The sequence below is a fragment of the Typopeltis vanoorti genome, chromosome 10, assembly GCF_054136105.1.
Source record: "Typopeltis vanoorti isolate ZY-2024b chromosome 10, IOZ_Tvanoo_1.0, whole genome shotgun sequence".
Taxonomy (NCBI): Eukaryota; Metazoa; Arthropoda; class Arachnida; order Uropygi; family Thelyphonidae; genus Typopeltis; species Typopeltis vanoorti.
The window spans coordinates 20,759,097-20,778,918 of NC_143558.1; the positions used below are offsets into that span (position 1 = coordinate 20,759,097).

A 19,822-nucleotide genomic window follows, 5' to 3' on the forward strand; every position below is an offset into this window, starting at 1 on the left:
AAAAATAAATACCTAATGACAGAATTCCAGAAAGTTTAGGTTCTTTCTGGATAGATAATACCGACAGCTTGAAGAAATGCAACTATTCTAGAGTATTGCGTTCCTGAAGTGAAATCTGTTATTATTTATTTTTATAAAGTAAAAGAAAAATTAGAAAGATGCAAAACTTTTTTTCGGAAAGTGATGTTACAGTTAAAATTTGTTCGATCCTTACACGTTGAAGGGATTTTCAAGAAATACCATGAATTTAAAAATGAACTTTTCCTCTCCGTTTCAGGTCTCTGCTACACGTATGCCAAAATGTGTGTGGCCAAGTTTTATTATTCCTTCATTACCGTGATGTCTTCCTGATGAGTCTTTTACCTGTCTTATTATTTACTCCCCCCCCTCCCTTTTGCTGGGAGGACCTGGATTCGAATCCATCCCGTCTAGGACGCGAAGACCTTTTATCAGGACTTTTCACATGAAGGTGACACAGCTGGTCTCATACTAATGGAAGGATTTTTCATCCCTCCGGGAACACGCACAATTTAAAGACATAATACACTAGTCTCATAGTCCTAGTTGTCATCGTTATAGAATTCCTGATATGTACCGTCGTGCGGGGTGAGGTGTAAATTATATTATGATAGTACTACATGAAAAATTACACCATGGCTGAATTCCTATCGACAGTTTTCCTCCAAATTAATCTATACCAGATTAATTTGGCACTGATAAGGCACTTCATACTGTATCAATCCATAGAGATATTTGTCTTCTCCTGGTTCTTTTCCCTTACATCCTGGTAAAAAAATAAAAAATAAAATACAAATAAAAGTAACTTTTGACCTTTTCTCTCCTATTCTTGTTAATGTGAACCGATAAGCTCTGCTCACAGTCTCATATTCAAAATGATATCATAAAGGAATTTGACATCGAATGATGTCAAGTTCCTTGGTCTCTATGATTAAGTGTTTTGCTTCTTAGCTCTCAGATCCACAAGTTAAAACTGGTTTGAACCTTAGTTCTTTCAGCTGAAATCCAAATCAATGGGCATCCAAGTTTCCAGGAATGAAATCAATATTTATCATTGGTGTGTTGTAAATTTTTTATGCATTTTCAGCCTTTGTCACTCTCGACAACACTTTTGTTTCTTGGTTTCAAGTTGTTTGTGAGACTTTTCAAAATCGACTTTAATACTTCCCTAATTCGAGATCCAACAAATGACTTAAGTTTTGCTACTTTAAAATCACGATTATGTACTCAAGTTTTTCACGGATCCAGTTTAATCGGTTTAAATAGACAATAGTGGCAAAAGAGAAGTATGGTATAATATTCTGTCTTCTGAATTTAAATTTTTTTTCCATACTTTCTTGGCATAATGTTCCATCGTTGCTACTGCTGGGTATACGAGGATTTGCAAAACTGCCATCTTTTGTGGTTAGCGGTAGACTTGCACCACTTTACTTCCGTGAACCGTGGACGTATTTTCAAGCCGCCTTGAAGTCTTCTCATTTCGGTCTGCCTTTGCAGCCGAAGTGTGTGTGTGTGTGTGTGTTTAAGCTTTTTTGAGCCACAAACTCCTAGGGATTTGTTTCTGTTTTTGCAAACAGAAATAAATGTGCAAATTCAATTTAATTTTTTCTGTTTTATCAGATGAAAATTATTGACTTTTAAGTGCTTTCATCGATGCCAGTGACTTCTTCCTTTTCACACCGGAAGCAGTAGATTCACTATCTATTCGTATCCTCTGATAGTGGTGGAGCAGGTTCTCAAAGATCTAAGAACTGACACACTAGTCTTAATCTAAGTTTGAATGTGCTTCTGATGTTTCTAATAGAAATTCCAGATGCATTGGTTAAACAGAAGCAACAGTCTTTATATGCTGTTTTAGTTCTATTCAGATCACTGTTGCTATCCTTGAAACTCATACATAGACCGACCGGCCTTACTACAAATTAACACGACATGTAGAATGATAAGTAGCCCACTTTTATCTTAACCCCCCCCCCTCGGTTTCACGCCGAAAGCAATAAAAGTACGCATTCGTTACCATGCAAGTTTTGTTGCTGCTTAACTCATCTAGGTGAGTGGCATATAAAAAGAAAGCAGTCCGTATTTGTTTTACGATCTCTTAACTTTAAGCGATCGTAACAACTTAAACGAGATTTTCGAAGGCATCAAAGGAGGAGGCGAGAACGCTAGTAGCCAAGGATTCCTTCTAAGAAACAGGTCTCTATTCATTTTCATCACACTGCTGTAAAGCAGCTACAAAAGTCCAATTAAGTGACATTAATTTAGCCAGCTTGAATGGTGGCACAAGAAATTCATCCAAACGATAATCTCTTTCTGAATAATCGCGCTTCTTTTGGAAGCAATTTCCAAAAAAGGAAAGCTGTACACGATTTTATCTCTCGGGGTTTTCAGATTGCTGATAACATTAGCATTATCGCTCGGAATCCAACAGACGTGAAAACCACGTCACACAAGATTGGTCAGCAATGTTAAAACATTAAATAATAATAAAAATAAAGAACGTTCTAACATTCAGACAAAACCAGATGAATGATTACGCTTTCCAAGCATGCAGTAACATTCTTGAAATACTCAAAGAATTTTCTACAAAACATCCAAGTAAACAATATGACTCAGGAAATTAGCAAAATAATAGAAACTGTTTGGATACCCTTCAGCCGCATCAAGGATATTAAAATAAATCCTTCATTTCTCAGAGAGCAGACTGAACTCTTTAGCCCTATTGGTAGGTCATTTCTCTCTCTGCCCATAGTTGTCACCGTTAATCGGGTTCATAGCTGTCGACGATTTCAAGACGTCGGAATGAAAGTGCAATAGACATTGCCAATTTATCACATTCCTTAAATCCCATCTGATATATCGCTATCTGAAACACCGAGTTCTAAAGTTGATCTTTCTCTTTTTTTCTGGAATTATAGATGCAGAAACGTTACCCACAAAGTTTGCGCAAGCACCTTTAAGAAAACCATCACAAACCAAAATAACATAAAAACAAGATCAACAATAAAGAGCCAAGAGGCTATTTTTCCGGCGATATAAAGTTAAGGAGATAATAAATCCCGTATTATTTTACAGCCGAGTACGAAACTCGGAGATCGAAATCCATCTGGACTCGCCGATAGCTCTTCGGCATGAAACTCTTAGATTTCGATCTCCGAGTTTAGTACCCGGCTGTAAAATAATACGGGATTTATTATCTCCTTAACCTAACAAGATCAATAGTTAGAATATATTTAAATACGAAGATGATCTGAAATGTTCTTGGCCTCGACCATCGATGACAACACTATCGGCACGATTTTTTTTTTTTTTTTCTAAGTTGGTACATCTGTCATAAGCATCCATGTGAAATTGCAAGTCATTCTACCAAGTAGTTTGTTTTATGCAGCTGTCTGAAGCAAAAGTGTTGTCTGTATCCCTTGAAATGGATAAAATTGAGTATTGTGCAGTTATAAATTTCTTTGTAAAAGAAGGTTTAACGCCAAAAGAAATTCATTCGAAGTTCATAAAAGTTTATGGGCACTCTTCTCTTTCGTTTTCGACAATTAAGAAATGGGCTGCCGAGTTTATACGTGGCTGTACCAGTCTTGAAGATGATTCATTGATTAAGTGCACAATATGGTATTGGATGACCGGCGAGTCAAAGTGCTTGTAATTGCTGAGACTATAGGCATTTCAAAAGAACACGTAGGATATATTTTGCATGAAGAATTACAAATGAAAAAGCTTTTTTCGAGTTGGGTTCTGCACTTGCTCATAGCAGATTAAAAACATTCTCCCATGAAAATCGCTGAACAGTGCTTGGAGCATTTTAACAAGAATAAAACTGATTTTGTGCTTCGATTTATTACTATGGATGAGACTTGGATTCGCCATTACACAGCAGTCAAAACAGTGGACAGAAGCCGGTTGTTCAACACCAAAGAAAACAGAGTCGGTTCCATCAACAGGAAAGGTCATGGCATCGGTGTTTTGGGATGCTAAAGGCATTTTGATTATTAATTATCTTGAAAAGGGTAAAACAATAACCGGGGAATATTATTCCGATCTTTTAACGAGACTAGACGAAGAAATTCGTGAGAAAAGAACCGGTTTGCAGAAGAAAAAAAAATCATCTTTCATCAGGACAATTCACCTGCCCACAGGTGTTTTGGCAATGGGAAAATTAAGGGATCTGCACTATGCTATGAATTGTTGGAACATCCACCCTATTCCCCAGATTTGGCACCCTCTGACTTCTATCTCTTCCCAAAACTAAAACTCTTCGAATCAAGAGGTGATTGCAGCTGTAGAGGAGTATTTTGCAGATCTTACTGAGGACGGGATAATGGCGCTGGAATCAATGTATTAGTCTTAAGGGAGATTATGTTGAAAAATAAAAATAATTTTGAAATTATAAAGTCTTTTTTTCCTTGTTAGGCCGAGAACTTTTCAGACCACCCTCGTAAAATAGCAATAACATTTAGAAGCATCATTAGAGAATCGAATTATAAATGATTGAAGAAGTCATGCTTTTGTGGATGCTAATTAAAAAAAAAAAAAAAAAAAGAGTATAAAGATGTTATTGCAAGTCGAAATAGTTAAATTTAACTGTTAGCTGGTTAAGACTTCTTTCGTATACCAAAAAATTTGGAATTATAAAAATCGACTTGAAAAGGTATAGGCGCGGCTTGTAAGCATATTCAAGAAAGTAATTGCGACTGATCCGAGTTTGACATTCACTTCTGACAAATGATTTTCATGTTTTCGTTACTGACAACACCCTATGTGCTCTTCAGTAAGCAACACTGCCTATTCAGCTGACGTGTACTTTCTGATAGGAAGTTTTTGCTGACAACGCCTATGTAATGAGGCAAACGGATAGAAAAGCTATAATTAAGAATGACGACAGGTATTTTATAAAAAGCCCAAGGTTACAACTGCATCACGTATGTTTCACTCTTATTTACCAACTAATGTTATTGCAGGAAACTGTTAATATTTTTCCCCATTATACTCTGTTATTGGAAATGATGCATAATTGAGGTACTCTTAAAATGAACGACATCGTAAAATTAAAAGTATTAGGGATTTGAGATTGTTAAAAATAGGTCCTGAACTGTGGAGAATGCTTCTCTTAAGGACGTCACTGAGTTTTAAGGCGGGAAATTTCTTTTTGACTTGTGTAAAATTATATTCTGTTATGTCCGGAAAGATCACACCCAGTAAATCCATTTAAATATATTGCTTGTTTTGCTGGAAGAAGAGCCCTAGTTTCCAGGAGGAAAGATCCAGCCTACCGATGCATGGGGTGGCTCTCCCTTTCACACCCTGCCACTGAATTAGAAACTTTCATTTTTACGTATAGGCATGCGACTGCCAGTACCAATGATCCTCTTCAGTTCCCTGCCCATAGTTCGGTGAGATATGGGTCAGGAAAACAGCCTTCATTAAATGCTTCGGTTAATTGCTGCACACAGGAAGTTCTGTTTGTCTGTACAAATCTTCTCAGACGATGGCGATCTCGTTCCTGACAGGCTGTCTTAGGACCACAGTTACGCCTCTTAGACAGGCAATGTGGATTTCCACTGATTAAACATCCAGGATATCTCACCTTTTGAGAAATCACTCAGCTCTGCTGTTTTCAAAATCGTGGCATCAGCCAGGCAACCCACAATTTGAGCCCCTTATCATCGAACTCCTCAAAATCCTTTTGTTTTTCCATTGTGATCAACACTACTGACCAGCAGCATTCTTAAATGGTTCCGTAGGACGCAGGTAACTAAGCATTTTGAATATATTGCAAATTATTCTGTGTGCGTAATTTTGCCATTAAAATAGTCCACTCGAAACCATATGGCAAATTTTATAGCGGTCTTACATACCAAAGTTCATTAAATTTCGTCAAGCCAATGCGAACTATCATGTTGTTAATAGAAATATAATTAGAACGAAAAAAAAAAAAACTTAATACTACCGATACGTGATCTCGTATCTTTTAATGACTGAAAGCATATAGAATTAGGACCACGAGATGGCGGTATATACTGCAGTCATCTCTTAATCCTAAAATTGCGGAGTTACAGATCCTACTAGCATGTTCCAAAGATCAAGTATATCGGAACCGGATCCCTACAAAAGGTTTTTCTAAATCTGCAACTAGAAGCATATTTATAACAAACATTTTTTCTCTGCCACCAGAAACGTTTCCAGAAGGCTACATAGCACCTTTCAGTATAGTATTAAGCTAGATATATATTTTTTGTACACTACCTCAAATGTGATACCAGTATTTTAAGATTAGGTGGGTTTTGTGATTTATATTTTGTTAGGAGTTACATGCAAGAAGCTGTCTTGAATGGAAGAGGACAGAGTTTTGTGGATTCCAAAGGATGGGATATCCTTATCCCATACAAGGCTCGATGTCTAAGTTGTAGTAAGGAAGAGGAATCTTAGTCGGAACTCTTGCCATGTATATACAAGAGTTGAAGGAAAGGGACTGATTACCAAGGTGTCCTCTGGATGAGAGAGAGAGGTGGAAGCATAGAAATACAAGAGTTGCATCCCTTAGCTTAGCGAGGGACCAGAACTATCGATTGTCATTTAAACTGGAAGTGAATTGTCTGAATCTGCCCTCTGGTTATTTATTATTATTATTTTTTTTTAATAGCGACTTATGAATGTGAAACTTGCAACCTAAAGAAGTGTAATAGAAAAAGGATGGCTGCTTTTGAGAAGTGGTGTTACAGGAAACTGAGGATATCGTATACTGAAAGGTGGACAAATGGATGGGTGCTAGAAAGTTTCGGTAGAACTTTAAGACTCCTTAAGTGCATTGACAAAAAAAAAAAAAGGTCAAATACTTTGGACATATTAAAAGAATGAAAAGAGATTTCTAAAAACAGTAATAGAAGGTAAAGGCCCTGAAAAAAGAGGAAGCAGACTCTCAATGAGCTGGATGGATGGTATGTCTTAATAGAGTTGAAGCCTCCAGAAAAACATACAAGAAGACAACTTGGCGAGGATTGGTGTGGCACATTACCAAACAACAGAGTGACCATATGGCATCTGATGATGTCCAATGAACTTACAGATGGATTACTTTTTTTTTTTTTTTTGTAGTAACCGATGTTACAGATGGTAAGGTAAGCATGAAATTGGAGTTGGGAGTTCTGGATTTGCCGTTTGTGAGGTGTATAGATCATTATGTACTGTTTTTGGCACATTTGTTAGGCCTTGGTCTGTAGTCAGGAGAGTTGTATTGGGTGAGGAATGAAGGCCCTTATTCCATCAATGATTATTTCATTTATTCTATTGGAAAAGCTGTTTGGATCAGGAGAGTAGAAACCGTATGGAAAAAAAATGTAAAAATCACGCAATTCATGCCATTTTGGTACTCGTTCTAGTGCCCAAGGATGCGACACTGAGATTATCTGAAATATAAGCATAGACAAGGTTATGGTTGGAGTTTCCGAAAAGGATAGTTGTAGTATGCATAGCACCTTTCAGTATAGTATGAAGCCCCCCCCCCCCTTCCAAGGTCTAGTAAAACTAAGTTTTTCCTGAATAATAAAACATAATTTTGAGGAATTTTCCGAAGATTGCGTTTAAAAATGCAGTTGTATTTTAATATATGTTTGATAAATCTAATGCTCGATTCTGTTTCATTGAATCTCAAGTGTTGTTTATTTAACATGCATAATTTTCTTCCCTTAAGTTAGTCGACAAGGACTTGCACAGCCATCTCATACTCAGTACCCAAAACAACTTTGAATAGAGCATTGTTATTAGAAGTAATGGATCCTAACAAAGGTGTTTGGGGACTTTTTTTTATACGACTTCCACCTATGATAGATTATAAACCAACAGTTACATTGGTAACAATTATTACAGTTGTAGGTGGTACCCGGCTAAAAAATCTTTATTAAATTGTTTCTTATGTAGACCGGAAATCCTGTTCTAAAGATAAAACGTGGAACATCTACAAGCCACTCCAGGACTCCAAGAAGTGAGGCGGTGGCCTCACACCAGGCGATGAAATTCATCTTCCATCCATCACATACACATGCATCCATGTCTACGGCGAGATTCGAACCCATAGCCTGTTGGTTGGAGAGCGGATACGCTAACCACTCGACCAACCAGGCTGGCTTTTTTGATATAATATCTTAATTTAGTTAACTTGCTTGGATTGCGCGATAAATTCTAATCGATTGCAGTTGACAGTCCAGTGGACATACTTCCTGTCATGCTATTATGTGCTCTTTTGTGAATTCTACCAATGGCAGTTGTAAACCTATACATTAGCGCAGTGAGCAGGCCAAGGGTTGGGTAAAATTCGTAAACTGTGCTCTGGACCTTAAGGATTTTACCTGACCTTGATGAAATTCATCCACCGCCTGAAGGCATTAACAAACATCTAACAGACTGTTCACGTTGTCCAGAGTCGAGCTATTAGGCTCATGAATGATGTCTCTCTTACAGATTCAACTGCAAACACACTGAACCTGCTTCTCCTCTGCCTTATTCCATCTACCTCTGCCCTCTGGAACAGCCTTCTTCGTGAAGTATTACCAAAGAACTACAACCTACATTTCTTAATAACAGTAATCAATGAACTCCTGAGTCCTCATCTGCACACCAAACACACGGCACTGATGTGCTTATAGGTCTTTCGTGTATGGGATCAATGTATGTATATGTATACACACACACAATATATATATATATATATATATATATATATCTGTCTGTGCCCACAGTGGGATTCGAATCCACAGTCTCTTACTTCTAGTATATTATCTATTTGACCAGCAAAACCACCTTACTTGCGAATGTTGATCTATTTACTGAGTGGAATCCAACTTAACTAGATCATTTCACGCATTCCTTCACTGTTCTTTCAGGTTGATAGTTGCATTTTGTGCAAAAGAAACAAAACAAAAAACTTGCTCTGGAATGTTTGACAGACTTGGTCATGCGAAACATTGTTTTGGATGGTTTGCACCGGTAATCCATTTATCTTTTTTTTAATAAGTACATCCGGCATTTTTTTTTTTTTTTTTTTTATATCTGGACCCAGTTAGTCATTCTACTGAATACATTGTATAACTGTACTTCGTGTCAAAAAAAAAAACAAACAGCTGGCTTGACTGAAAATCATTGGTCATTATACTGATCTTTTCTAACAATTCAAAATGGCTCGTTCGTTGTCTACACGAATATTTTATTATTTACACTGTTTGGGGTCATGAATTATTTCAAGTACGTACGGACAAGGAAGCGGCAAATAAAGCATGTTTTGTTTTTTTTTTTAATTAAAAAGTCAGTGGTCATCTCAAAAATTAATAAAACTGTTACTTACCTAAAAATTTATTTAATAAGGTTTTCGCCTATCTTATCAAGATATCATCTGTATGAAAATAATAGGAACAAAAGCACAAATATATGATAATTATTACTGAAGTCTTAATAATTAAAAAAAAAGCGCGAACAGACGAGAACCCTTTGCTTTGGAGGTTGCATTAAGTTCCATGAGTTGGAACAGTCTGGACTTACAGAATGTTCTACAAGTCCAGACTGTCCCTGCTCGTGGTACTTAAAATTGAAACCGAACTGCCGTGGCCAGAGGGACATTACTCAGTCTGCTATCAATGAAAAAAAATAAAAATAAATCCCTATATTGATATGGAGGGGGGGGGGAAACACGGCGTAATGAAGAATTTTTATCACTAGAATTGCTTTCATATAACTAAATTTTGTCAGCTCTAGGAATTTCTGCTGAAGAATCGTTACTACTTCTAAGCTATATACGATTCTAAGATTGTACATCTATCCCACCCTACGCACTTAATAGCAATCTTTCTATTGTCGTAACTTGTATAATCAAAATATTAACTTTTGACGCTTTCATTGGTTCGCATTGTTTCTTAAAATAGACGGCTAATGCAAAGGTTGATTGCTTTATTTAACGCAAACTAATGAGGCGGATGTCGTTTTGGCATGCAGCTCAAGTGATTATACTTGTTCGTCGGTTAATGACTTTGTTTCTCTTATTAGATGCGTAATTATACTCCGAAAAAAAAAAAAAGAACAACAACAAAAAAAAAAAAAAAAAAAACTGTAGTCTTTGGTATTAAAATAGAATATTTTACGTGCACGCTTTCAACAGGAACAGTTTTTTCTGGCTTTCTAGAAGCATTTGCGGTATTGGCATAATTCATATTTTATATTTAAAAAAAAAACTTTCATTTCAGCCGTGTAAATATACGTATCCAATATATATCCTACTTAGAACAAGTTTCAAAGTTGCATTTAAATTTGAACAAACGTTTATCTTTGTATTCTAATTTCTCCTATTGGTATTGTAAAATGTATTATCCTTTGTATCGCATAGTATTCACTTTTCTCTCTGTGTGTGTGCATGCAGTATATACTAGCAAATATTCTTGATCTTTGCTTAATATTTTTGATAGTCCGATAAAATTCTGTATTTGGAATACATATACTAACGTGTTTTGTAATAGGCTAATATAAATTGAGTTAACTATAAATGCACTGCTGTATAGTTCGTCAGCTATAGTCCATCCCAAGCCCAAATAAAATGGGGGGGGGGGTGAATGGTGAATTACCCTGTAAAAATCTCACCAGAAACCTGTGGCCAGATCACTTTTTTTTTTGCTAGATGGGCGAAGCAAGAATGCTTTCATATTCCCCGTTATCTGTAGAAAAAACTGTATGGATGGGGTAATATAGGCTATAAGCTCTGATCATAGCAGGAGGGTAACTGCAATAGCCGAGTCTCAGTTAAAACTTCATTGGCTACAGCATTGCCATCCATTACCCTCCCTGAGTACCCATTTTAGTTGCCTCGTACGACATGCATAGGCTACGGTGGGGCTATTCTTATCCCGGCCACCACACGGTGTAGGCCAGAGCACTTGAACGCAGGACATTAATGGCGCAGAGGCAGAACGATACTGTTTTGATGGGTGAAGCATAAATGCTTTTCATATTCCCCTCCATCTGAAAAGGAAAGTTCTTTGGGTGGAGAATTATTGAGCTTTAAGCTCGCCCTGAAAGGGCAGTGAGATTAACTGTGTTCAGCTGAGCATAGAATTGATTTGGGTCTCTTGTATTTGCAGAAATCTGCTTCATTATAGTCTGAAGCTTGCTTGATCAGTGGGTTCGGATGATTAATTGTCTTGATGAAGAACTTTTCAGCTAGGTCGTGAAGGAGAGATGTGATGTAGGGTATGTTGACGTCTCTGAATTTCTGATAAACCACCGAGCATCCAAATTCATTCTCAAACATTTGTTCTGTATTCTCTGCAGCTTTTGAATATTTGTTTTCGAAGTAGGACTCCATGCAGGAGTTGCGTAAGTGGATGACTGGGCGTATTACCATCTTGTATATGAGCAGTTTGTTCTGAATATTGAATTTACTTTTTCTGTTGATCATGGGGTAGAGCTGCGCTATTGGCGCAGAGGGTGAAGCTTGACGCTTTTTATATTCCCTGTTGTCTCTTTTGGAAACAGTGATGGGAGAGATTTGTGAGCTATTTTAGCTGCCCTGAGGGGGCAGAAGTGGTTATGTGTCGTCCATGGGTGTTAGGATGGCTTTTGGTCTTTTATGTTTCCAGTGGTCATTACCGTCGTAGTTTCCGGCTTGCTGTATTTATCGGTTTGGATGCGTGGACACCTTCGTGAAGTATTGTTCTGCTAGAGGTAGTAGTGAAGAGATGTGGGGGATACTATGTCCCGGTGGATCTGGGCATTCCTGGAGAACCACGGGACGTCCAGGATCATCCGTAGGCAGATCACTTGCCTATGTGATCCCTCTTATATTAGTGACAACAGGTAGTTCTAAGAATTAACCAATTGTGACTTTACAAGGAATGCTGTTGGAATTTTAACGCATGCGTATTTTGATTTTGGTTTACTGTGGCTATAAAAATAGAGGGGAAGAAAACGAGAAAAAAAAAGTTTCATTTTTGGGTTCCGTACAATGTTAATACTTTTTTTAATTTCAACTTGTTTTAGCTGTAGAGGTAAATTTTTCATAATTAGTTGGATTCATTTATTTAGGATAAATCTGTTTTAACCCATTAGCGTATATTATTAATTTTTTTTTCTGAGCTGATCCTGTCATTGACAAGCGAGGTAATTTTTAAAAAAAAAAGTAATGGGAAAAACTTTAATAATTTCACTATAATCCTAATTTAGGGATTTTCTTCACCTTACACGTGATAACCTTTTTTGGTGTAATATTGATTTTAAATATTGATTTAAAATACGTTGATTGCATCAATCACGTTTCTTAATTTGCATTTTTAAATTCTCATTTCGTAATTTAACACAATTGTAAATACGATGTCATTTCAAAGTCTAAATTCCAATATATATTTTGGAATTCTAACTATGTTATTTTGATTGGAGCGGTTTGTCTGTGACGTAAACGAAACCGCGTTTGTCATCCTGCGTACAGATTTACTCTCCTTTTACACCTCCTGTTCTCCGTTCTAGTTACGGCCTGGTACCGTGTGGTATGTAAACAATGCGACTGTTAGTTTCCGTGGCTGTTTTTTTTTGCCTTGCTGTTCGTCACTCTCTCCCTCGTCTACTACACTGGCACGTGCACTAACTGTCACACGTGTTCAAAAGTTATCGGGGGTCTTCTAGAGTATTTTCTGTCAAGGGGAAGGGTGTCATTGCTATGTGAACACAGTTTGCCAAGATGCTAGATTTTAACGAGGTCTTGTCACGCAATTCATGCACGTAAGTATACTAAATGCTTTAGTTATCTGTGCTGGTTCAGGGACGATGGCAGTCGTTTAGAAAATTAGTTAACGCCTGATGATTACGCAATTCTTGTGGTAGTCAAAGAATTCGTTTGGCCGCATTTTGAATATGATACCGACCTGACAGGCAGGTATTGTGCATTGGTAGAAATGGCGATGCATTCGTTTCATCTCTTGATATGTATTCACATTCAGCTTATATTATATATTTATTTCTAAATACCGAACATTAGTCAAAATAATGTTCGGTATTTGGAACATTAATAAAAAATAATTGGAAAACTACTAGTTTTTTTCCCCTTCTTCTTCCCTTATCTAGAAATAGAATCATTGTTAATATGGTATTACTACTTTGCATCAGTCGCATTGGTACCAAACAGAAATCGATGTCCTTTTTGTGTTGGTATTCGGATTTTAATAAAGCACTGTTAATGATTTGTTAGCAGTGACGAATAAGTGTATAATAGAATTACAAGGGGAGGACATTAAAGATGGGAAATATTACTTAGGGGTGTAAGGAAGGAAGGAACATTATTTCTTCATCATAGAGCAGCAAAAGGAAAGAGAATATTTAAACGTTCTACAGCGAATTATTTATAACGAAATACTGAATGATATTCTTTTATCAAGATTAGTCTTCTCGCTGACCCGAGTACTTCACGAACACTGAATAATAATAATCACAAAAAGTGTGATTTGTTCAACTTGAAATGACATAATACCTATAGGGCTCCCATAAATCTAAATTTGGATGCAATAATTATGGAGTCCTGGGATTCATTGTGAGAAGTTACCTACTACGTTAATATACCTCGCAAATATATTTTCGCCTGTTAACTGCGTGTGTTCTCTATCCGGTTTACCTATTTCGAGGGAGGGGAAAAAAAAATCCGATTTCTGAGAGAGTGGAAAACCTGTTGACCCCACATGAGACTGGCTAACTTGCTTTTCGTTTGAAAAGGCTCATTTAATTATTCCTGGCATCGTGACAAGAATCTAGATTTTTTTTTTTTCCCCCGATCAAAGAGTATTTTTTTAACCAATCTACAGAGGCGCACTTTCGCTATGATTCCTTATGCGGATGCTTTTGTGTACTTAGATGAATCTCGCCTTATCCTGTGCCAAAGATCTGTGACTAATCATCCATTTAACTGGTTCAGATTATCAGGGCATATGTTTTGTTGCATTCTAGATTTCATTTGGAGCGGTTTGCGAGATACTTTACAACAGCACCTTCGTAGCCCAATTGATAACAACGATGCATTTTAATTGGAAAGACCGGTATTCGAATTCCGTCTACAACGCAATGAACTTTTACAAAGCTTTTCAACTGAAAGTGAGTTACCTCATACGGAGGTGTAAAGGTTTTTCGTCTCGCAAAACCAACTTGTTAGGGAATACCTGCAGTTGATAGACATAAAGAAGCGAGCAGAAGTATTAATGGTAAATACTTTCTGAATGTTTTAGGACATTATTAGGTCATTACAGTATTCAACTTAATGATATGTATATGTGCATATTATCCACATGGAGGGAAGACAAAAACGACATTGTTGATAATGATATTTTCACTACAGTTCAGCACAAACTAAACGATCACTTCGTATTTCAAACGATACAGATCGTTTGAAATACGAAGTGATCGTTTAGTTTTAAACGGGATAAAACTAAATATAATACTGAAAAGAAAAAAAAATGTACAAAGGTTTTAAAAGTAATCAGAGTCGAGCTTTTAGATGTGAACTGTAGACTCAAATGTACAAATTATTGGTGAAAAAAAGTTTGTAAACAAAAGCTAAATCCTTGGACATTCCTTGACACAATCTAAAGAAAAAAAATTAAGCCAGGAAGATGCTTGAAATTGTCTGCAAGGTTAGAAAGAAGTGGACTCAAAGCACTCCTGGCCACCTACCGACTTACCAACAACTAAAGTTGTTGGTAAGTCGGTAGGGGGCCTCACGGAGTACAGAGAAAAATGCACACACACAAAAAAAAAACCTTATGCAAGTATTATAAATAATACTTGCATAAAGGGGGATCATCGGAAGGTGACTTCTCATATGGAAGTAGCAGGATTTCTCCTCGTCTTGCAAAACTAACACAAGAACATACTTAGCTGATAGACGTAATGCAGTGACCTTTGAGTGTTGCTTCCTCGCGTTGGTTTAGCATTCAAATTATTATGCGGGTTCCTCCACGGAGCCAAGGATTAATTTTATATACTTTTAGTTTTGTCTAGTTAAAAAAATGAAGGGGTGAAATGAAGTTATCTCAGATAACATTTTACCAATCCCATCTCCTTCAAACTGATCCAAGAACACAAAAGTATCACCGACAGGAAAATAAGGAAAGTGATTTTTTTTGTACCATATATTAATAAAATATATTTGGTAGCTTAGGTTTATGCAATTATGGACTCTAAAGGATCCGGTTTTGAAAATGTTTTAGTTGACTGAATTACAAGGTCTATCTCAGAGATGCAGTACAATAATAGATAAAGATTGTTGATTCAGTAGTAGATGTTTGAGACCAGAAAGATACCGATATTGTGCTGTTCCTATTTTAAATCTACTTTCTGGGTCAGTGCACACGATATTACACACGCAATCCATTGTGCGATCTCCTATAATGTGACCCGAACATAGTTTGCATACATTTATATTGCTTGAACTGTTCAATCTCGTTTTGTTTTGTTTCGTATTTAATTATGTTACTAAAGAAGCCGTGTGCGCGTGCTTACCCTCATCTGTCAGTTTATCTTATGTATGTCACACTTTGCATTTAAAAACTGGGCCATGGACGCGTGGTCTTGTCAAATAGGTGGACTAGTAAGTTGCAATAAAGTAATCGGTATTTTTGTAACTGTTAGTAAATCTAATCTACGGGTTAGGCAGAAAAAGTAAATCGAACAGACGAGCTTCTGAATTAGATTACAATAAATCATCGCATTATGATGGGTCAGATCCATGCCAGAATTAGCCGTGGATCTGACCCTGAAATAGCTCGAAACCGTTACCCAGAACATGCTCTCTGGATGTTTTGTCTTATTCGTATTTAAGGAGTGAAATTTTGCTCCTTAAAGCGTATGATCCTTGGACACATGGTTGAATTAACGATGTCATGTTCGAAGGCAAGAAAATTACTTGGATATACTTGAACGATAAATTGTTTGTGTGTATAGTGCAGTTGTCTATCTTTAATTTAAGATCCCACTTAACTACCCAATTGTTGAAAATGTCATTAGTCATCCAAACATTTGCACTAGAACAGTAGTCAACGGACAAACTTTTGACACCTTTTAAACAACGAGGATTTTTACTTTTTCCAATCACTAGGAGCTCTCGTTTCTCACCTTTCATATTAGCACAACAAAGAACTGTCACTCGCTCTTTTGAAGATTTAAATCCTTTTGTATTTTCATTTTTGAACAAATGAGTATGCTCAGGCATTGCATGAAAATAGTCCTGTTTCGTCTGCATTGTAAAATATCCTCTGGAGAATATTCAGCAATAATTTTTGGCCACTCGGTATTCTTTTCATGAACATTACTAAACCAAATTTTTAATGCTGATTCAGCTTGAGTATCCTTACCAGATTGGGCTCTCTTCCCATCCATGTTTTCATTAGTAAGAGCTGAAGTTTCAATGTTTTATATTTTTATTATTATTAAGATCTTACACAAGAGTTGTGAAATTTTTAATTCACAGCCACACTACGCTGACTCATTTTGGACAACTTATCGTAGTACTCCAAAATTCTATGCTTTTCTTGAAAAGATAAATCTTTACGTTTTTTTTTTTTACTTACTTCTGCCATAATGTTTTAACGAGCACAAAGTCAAATTCACTCACTGAAAGAGAGCGAAAATAAACTCGAAAAATCACAGTTAAATTGTATTTACTCCCCTCCCGCATTTGCCTGGAAGATATAAGATTTACGGAAGAGTAAGATTAACAAAAAAAAAAAAAAAAAAAGTAAGATTTCAACAAATGTTCTTTGTCAGATTTTCTCCTGATTAACCCTTATTTCTTAGAATTCTCAGACTAAACGTTTATTCGATAAACTAAACGAAAATTCGCGACTAAATAAAGGGCTAAACATTCGGGGATTTTGATAACAATAACCGGAACTGATTATAATAGACGGATTATTTTTAATTCATTTTAAATAGTGTGTTTTGGGACCGACTGGTTTTGATAACAATAGCCGATTGATAAAATTAGCCGCGATCACAATAAGCGGATTAATAATAAAAGACAATAATAATAAGATCATTATTATTATTATTGTCTTTTATTATTATTATTTTTTTTCATGTCAGTTTCATTTAGGAAAAAAGTTGGAAAAAAACATAAACTGGAAAAACTTGGCTTGAAAAAAATTTTGCAACACGATCGTATTTCTTTCGACTTCAGGCCGACATTTTAAGCAGTTTCGTTAAAAAAAAGTGGTAAATCATTTTCATTGCACTCTGTGATTAAAATCATTTACCACGTAAAAGTAATTATACGGTAGCACTTCTGGTAGATGGGTAAAATGCAGTTATGATATTTCTGGATTTTGTGAAGGCATTTGAAAAAATCGTGTGGTACATTAGTATTCAAATTGCGACAGATGTTAAGTAATTAGCTAGTCAGCTTCCATTAATTACATGCTAACTAGTACCCAATTCCTAATCGTTTCAATCACATTATTTTGAGTTTTTTTTTTAATTATTAAGAACGGCAATTTTGCGAATAATTTCGATTGCTCTGCATTATGCAAATTAAGAGATGACAACTGTTAATTCACGCGTGCCACACTTCAGTTATTATATTTATTCATTAGATATACTTTTAGATTTAATAACATGTTTGAAAAAATGCCTTTTTTAAAACTTAATTTTGAAGATGAAATTTAAAAACTTGATAAATGGGAATGACAGCAAATGAAATTTAAAAAAAAAAAAAGAGATAAACATGAACAAATTTATATATGAAAGCCCGTCATGATATTTTGAAATTAATGATTATAAAAAATAATAAACATTACTTTTGCATGTTTGTAGCTACACTACTTCTATATCATTTTAAACATTCAGTTAGGTTATTATGTACTGGTATAAACTAATCAATCAAATAGACCTCGGAACACTTTTGACGGGCTCTACATCCAGAAGTATGCTAGAACTAATGACATGTTAAAAAAAAAAAAAAAAGATACAGCTTTAATTTTCAACTTCTAACTTTTATACGTATATTTTGATTTTGTTTTCAAAATCAAAATATATTTGAGCATTAAATGTTAAAATATATATATTTATTCAAAAACGAAATAACCTCAAAAGAATGTAAGTGGTCCGTAAATACACTGAGATGCGAAGTGTTTAGTGACAAGAAAAAGTTAGGGAAACGTTGTTTGTAGAAGAGTGCGGTGAAAATTCAAGTTTATGGCTTGGCAAACAATTCTACACATTTCATATACACTGCTTAGAAAGAAGTTAATGGACACCATGGTGTGTGAGGAACAAACAACCACTGCGTCCATTTTAATGAAATGGAAGACCTCCTTTCGCTGCGATGAATGCAGCAATCCCACGGCATATTTTTCACAAGCGTAGATACGGATCAGCGGGAATTTTGGACCATTCTTCATGTAGGCATGTAACGAGATCCAGGACTGTTGTGGGACGGACGTCCCTTGATCTCACCCGACGCTCCAGTTTATCCAACAGATGTTCAGTAGGGTTGAGATCCAGGCTCTGTGGAGGCCAGTCAAGTGCGGTGAGTTCATATCTACACAGACCACGCAGTTACAACAGCAGCTTTATGACGCGGTGCATTGTCTTTTGCTGAAAGAGACAATGGTCAGTTCTGTAGAAATCCTAAAAGTAGGAAGTGTTGCATTGTCCAGAATGTTCAGATACCCATCTGAGTTCAATGTTCATGGCACCACAAACAGTGGTCCGAGGCCAAATCAGAAAAAAAATAGGATAGCATCACACCGCCACCTCCGAATTTCATAGTTTGGGTTACGCAGTCTAGTAAGAGATACACCGAGCAGTCGCCAAACCGTCCATCTGCTCTTAGCGTGATTCGTTGCACTGTACACGCTCTTTGCACCACTGAAGACAATGCTGCATGTTGGTTCGGGTAATGAGGCTTACATATTGCGGCCCTACCATGGAAACCCAAGTTTTGAGTCTTCGTTCTGAATGTTGTGCAGATTTGTGTTCCAGTGAATTCCCAGAACTATGCATTCAACGTGTCGGCCGGCGAATGGCAGTTTTTACTTATTATCCTTCGTTGCACCGTACTTTCACGTTCGGTGAGTGTGGTGGGTCGTCCACAGTGGGTAGCACTTGCAGTCTACTCCCTTCGCCTCCATCCTAATATGGTATCGCTGATTGTTGACTTGTGATGGCTCTATCACAACGCTTCTTTCAAACTCCGCCAGTTCCCTTCTCGCAGCCTTTTCGCCCGGATGCAGTTGCACTGACTTGGGAGCATCATATTCCTCCACGTTATACCGGCGACAAATACGGGACTCGTTACATTGGCACAATGCACTTGTTCCCATTGGGGTTTGCGTGACTTCTTTCCAAGCAGTGTACTTTCTGAACATCATTGTACTATCTTAAACAATTAAGTACACATTGAGACTATTTTCGTGTCTATTATGATGCTCCATGTCCAATCTTCGAATATCTTTTTTTATAAACTACTTTTGCTGAAACCATGTTTTTCTCATTCTGTCAAATTGGTTTGTCTCTTGTCTTCTAATGCCACCTTCCTTTGTCATCTTTTCTATTTCTTTTCTTTAAATCTCGATTGCCTTCAGTCCAACTTTCTTAATAACGAACATTCAAATCTCCTTCCTCAGAGATAGAAGGATAAAAGCATTTAATGAAATGGAATCAGTCGGATTGTGGAGTGGCCTCTCGCAATTGGTTCTGGAAGTCCATGGAAATGTCAGTTAACAATAACGATTACTTTTTAAAAAAAAATTGCGGAAATGTCCATATTCTCCTCTCATCGTCTGATTTT

General features: G+C 36.6%; 1 protein-coding gene across 4 annotated transcripts in view; it reads left to right on the forward strand.

The window, feature by feature from the left end:
• Positions 1–19,822, forward strand: part of mbt (serine/threonine-protein kinase PAK mbt) — a 116,408-nt gene that overhangs the window by 34,693 nt on the left and 61,893 nt on the right. Inside the window, exon 1 of one of the 4 annotated variants that reach the window (XM_090399148.1) lies at positions 12,561–12,774. The exons of the other annotated variants lie outside the window; for them this stretch is intronic. Coding sequence (XP_090255274.1) covers positions 12,734–12,774 — 41 coding nt within the window. The 5' untranslated portion in view covers positions 12,561–12,733. Of the gene's footprint in view, positions 1–12,560; positions 12,775–19,822 lie in introns of those variants that run through there. 4 annotated transcript variants of the gene reach the window in all.